Source organism: Pteropus vampyrus, unplaced genomic scaffold (genome assembly GCF_000151845.1).
Source record: "Pteropus vampyrus isolate Shadow unplaced genomic scaffold, Pvam_2.0 Scaffold70, whole genome shotgun sequence".
NCBI lineage: Eukaryota > Metazoa > Chordata > Mammalia > Chiroptera > Pteropodidae > Pteropus > Pteropus vampyrus.
This window is the reverse complement of record NW_011888851.1, coordinates 7823886-7826212: the sequence shown is the minus strand read 5'-3', so window position 1 is coordinate 7826212 and position 2327 is coordinate 7823886. Positions and strand designations below refer to the sequence as shown.

Genomic DNA, 2327 nt, shown 5'->3' with positions numbered 1-2327 from the left:
ACATTTCTCCCTCTAAAAAACAAGAAGCTGTCAGCATTTTGTCATTATATTGAGTTTAGGGCAGTGTACTCACTGTATCTGTGAGGAATATTATAACAGATTAAAGTGGGGTGAGAGCTATTCAGATAACACACCTGTGGTACCAGAAATTGCACTGTCCTAGAAATTCCTCCATCCCATGAAGCCATTTCCATCATGAAACCTAAAACAGAACAATAGATTTTGCAGAATTATGCGTTCTGGTCTTCAAACCTACCCATCTTTTACTGAAATAAACTGAATTTTCATTGTGGGGCTTTGCATCTTCACTTCTTAGATCAAGACATTGGGGCTTCGCCGCTGCCTATATCAGAGGCTTCTGCAATTCTTAATTCTCCATGCCAGAGAGCTTTAATATAGTTTTGTCAACAGATTCTTATGATTTCTCAAGTCCTATTTAGTTTCGATACAGTGAAACCAAAAAAGGTTATTAAAGTCTAATTAAACATGTGGCTCTACTTTTTTTTCTTTTTAAGAAAATAAAAAGCAATAGAGAACTGTAATAGAGCAAAATATAAATAACATCCAAATATCCTGCATTTCAAGAGGGCTGGATATTTGTTTATTTTGTGACTAGAAAAAGATAAGTAAAAAAGCCCATTATGAAATATTTGCTTTTTAAATAAACCATTTAATTAAAGCACCAGATGACAGGAGTAACTCACATTCTCTCTCCTGGGTTGCTCTACTTTTAATATTTGGGAAGAAGAAATAAATAGGTCATTGTCAAATATAAGATTATACTCACCTTTGACACATTTAAACACGAGTTCTGCTCTCCTTAAGCACCACGGTATAGTCATTTCCTAAAAACGGAAACAAATCTTTTTAAAAACAGAACTTTGTAAAAAAAATACATAGTCGGATTTTAATTTATATATGTTGATCATCCAATTGTGAACAGATTCAGGTAACTATTTGCTAATTTCAGCTGAATTTCCTTTGTATTTCAAGCCTATGAGTTCTTCTGGCTGTTATACAATTCTTGTGAAATGCTAACTAATTAGCCTAGTAAATATAATTTTTAAATGAACATAACCTTGAAACTTTCTAGATAATTCTAAACAAAAATATAAATGATGTAGAAACTCCACCTACTACTCTCAACGTTAACTTAAATAATTCTATTAATTTGTATATTTGAATAAGCAATTCATTAAAATGTTATGTTATTACAAAAGTAACAGAAGTAAACAAATAGCCCATCCCAGTCACCTAACAAACCAAATGCATCCATTTTTCTATGTTCCCGCCTAATCTTTGACCAAGTGAGCACACAAGTGCTAGTGTCAGACTCTAACCAACACATTTATAATTTTCCAGTTATGATCAACGATTATGCCATTTTAAATTTATTTTCTTTTCACTATCATTAGAATTATTTTCCCATGTTGCAAGTCTTCATAACAATAATATCTTTATTATTTCTACGGCCATGCTACCCTTAACAAGCCCGATCCCGTCTGATCTCGGAAGCTAAGCTGGGTTGGGCCTGGTTAGAACTTGGATGGGAGACCACCTAGGAAGACCAGGTGTTATAGGCATGAAAAATAAAAAAAATAAGGGATTGTAAGCTGACAAAGTCCTTGCAATCTGTGAGGTCAACCAAGGGTTGCCTCGCCTAAAAAACTAAATAAATAAAATGTTTATTATTTCATCACAGCGATTCTCAATCTTTTTGGGTCTTAGGATCTTTTTATTTTTTATACTCTTAAAAGTCGCTGATGATTCTGATGAGCTTTCGTTAATGTGGATTATATCTCTTACTATTTATTGTATTAAAAATGAAAACTAATAAAAATATTAATTTCATTTAAAAACAATAAACATGCTAATGTAACATTTTTTTAATGGAAAGTAAATATACTTTCCATTGAAATCTCATTAATGCTTGGCTTAATAGAAGACATTTGGATTCTCTTATCTGCCTCTGCATTCCATCTGTGGTGTTATCATACAGCATGCAGCTTCTGGAAAAACCCATTGATGCTCATTTAAGAGTGAGAATGAAAAAAACAATAAAGCCTTATTATTTTGAAAATATTTTTAATCTTGCTCTCAGAAGGGGCTGGATCCTGGGTGGTTCTTCAGAACACAATTTAAAAATTGCTATTTATTGAATTAATGTATCATAACTTAAACAGCCCCTTATAGCTAGATTTCCACTTTTTTTGTTAATTACATTGCAATGAACATATTTGTGTGTGTGTGTGTGTGTGTGTGTGTGTGTGTGTGTGTGTGTCTACCTATCGTCTAATCATGGTTTTGAATGATTTCTTGGGATACTT

General features: G+C 32.6%; 1 protein-coding gene and 1 pseudogene across 8 annotated transcripts in view; one reads left to right on the top strand and one right to left on the bottom strand.

Moving 5' to 3' along the window:
* CUNH12orf4 (chromosome unknown C12orf4 homolog) overlaps nt 1–2327 on the bottom strand; it is a 40570-nt gene that overhangs the window by 2085 nt on the left and 36158 nt on the right. For all 8 annotated transcript variants that reach the window (XM_011361800.2, XM_023531578.1, XM_023531575.1 and 5 more), the window contains 2 exons: nt 788–845; nt 135–202 (listed from right to left, as the gene is read on the bottom strand). In XM_011361800.2, the coding sequence (XP_011360102.1) occupies nt 135–202; nt 788–845 (126 nt within the window). The remainder of the gene's footprint in view (nt 1–134; nt 203–787; nt 846–2327) is intronic.
* Nucleotides 1465–1583, top strand: LOC111740948 (annotated as a pseudogene).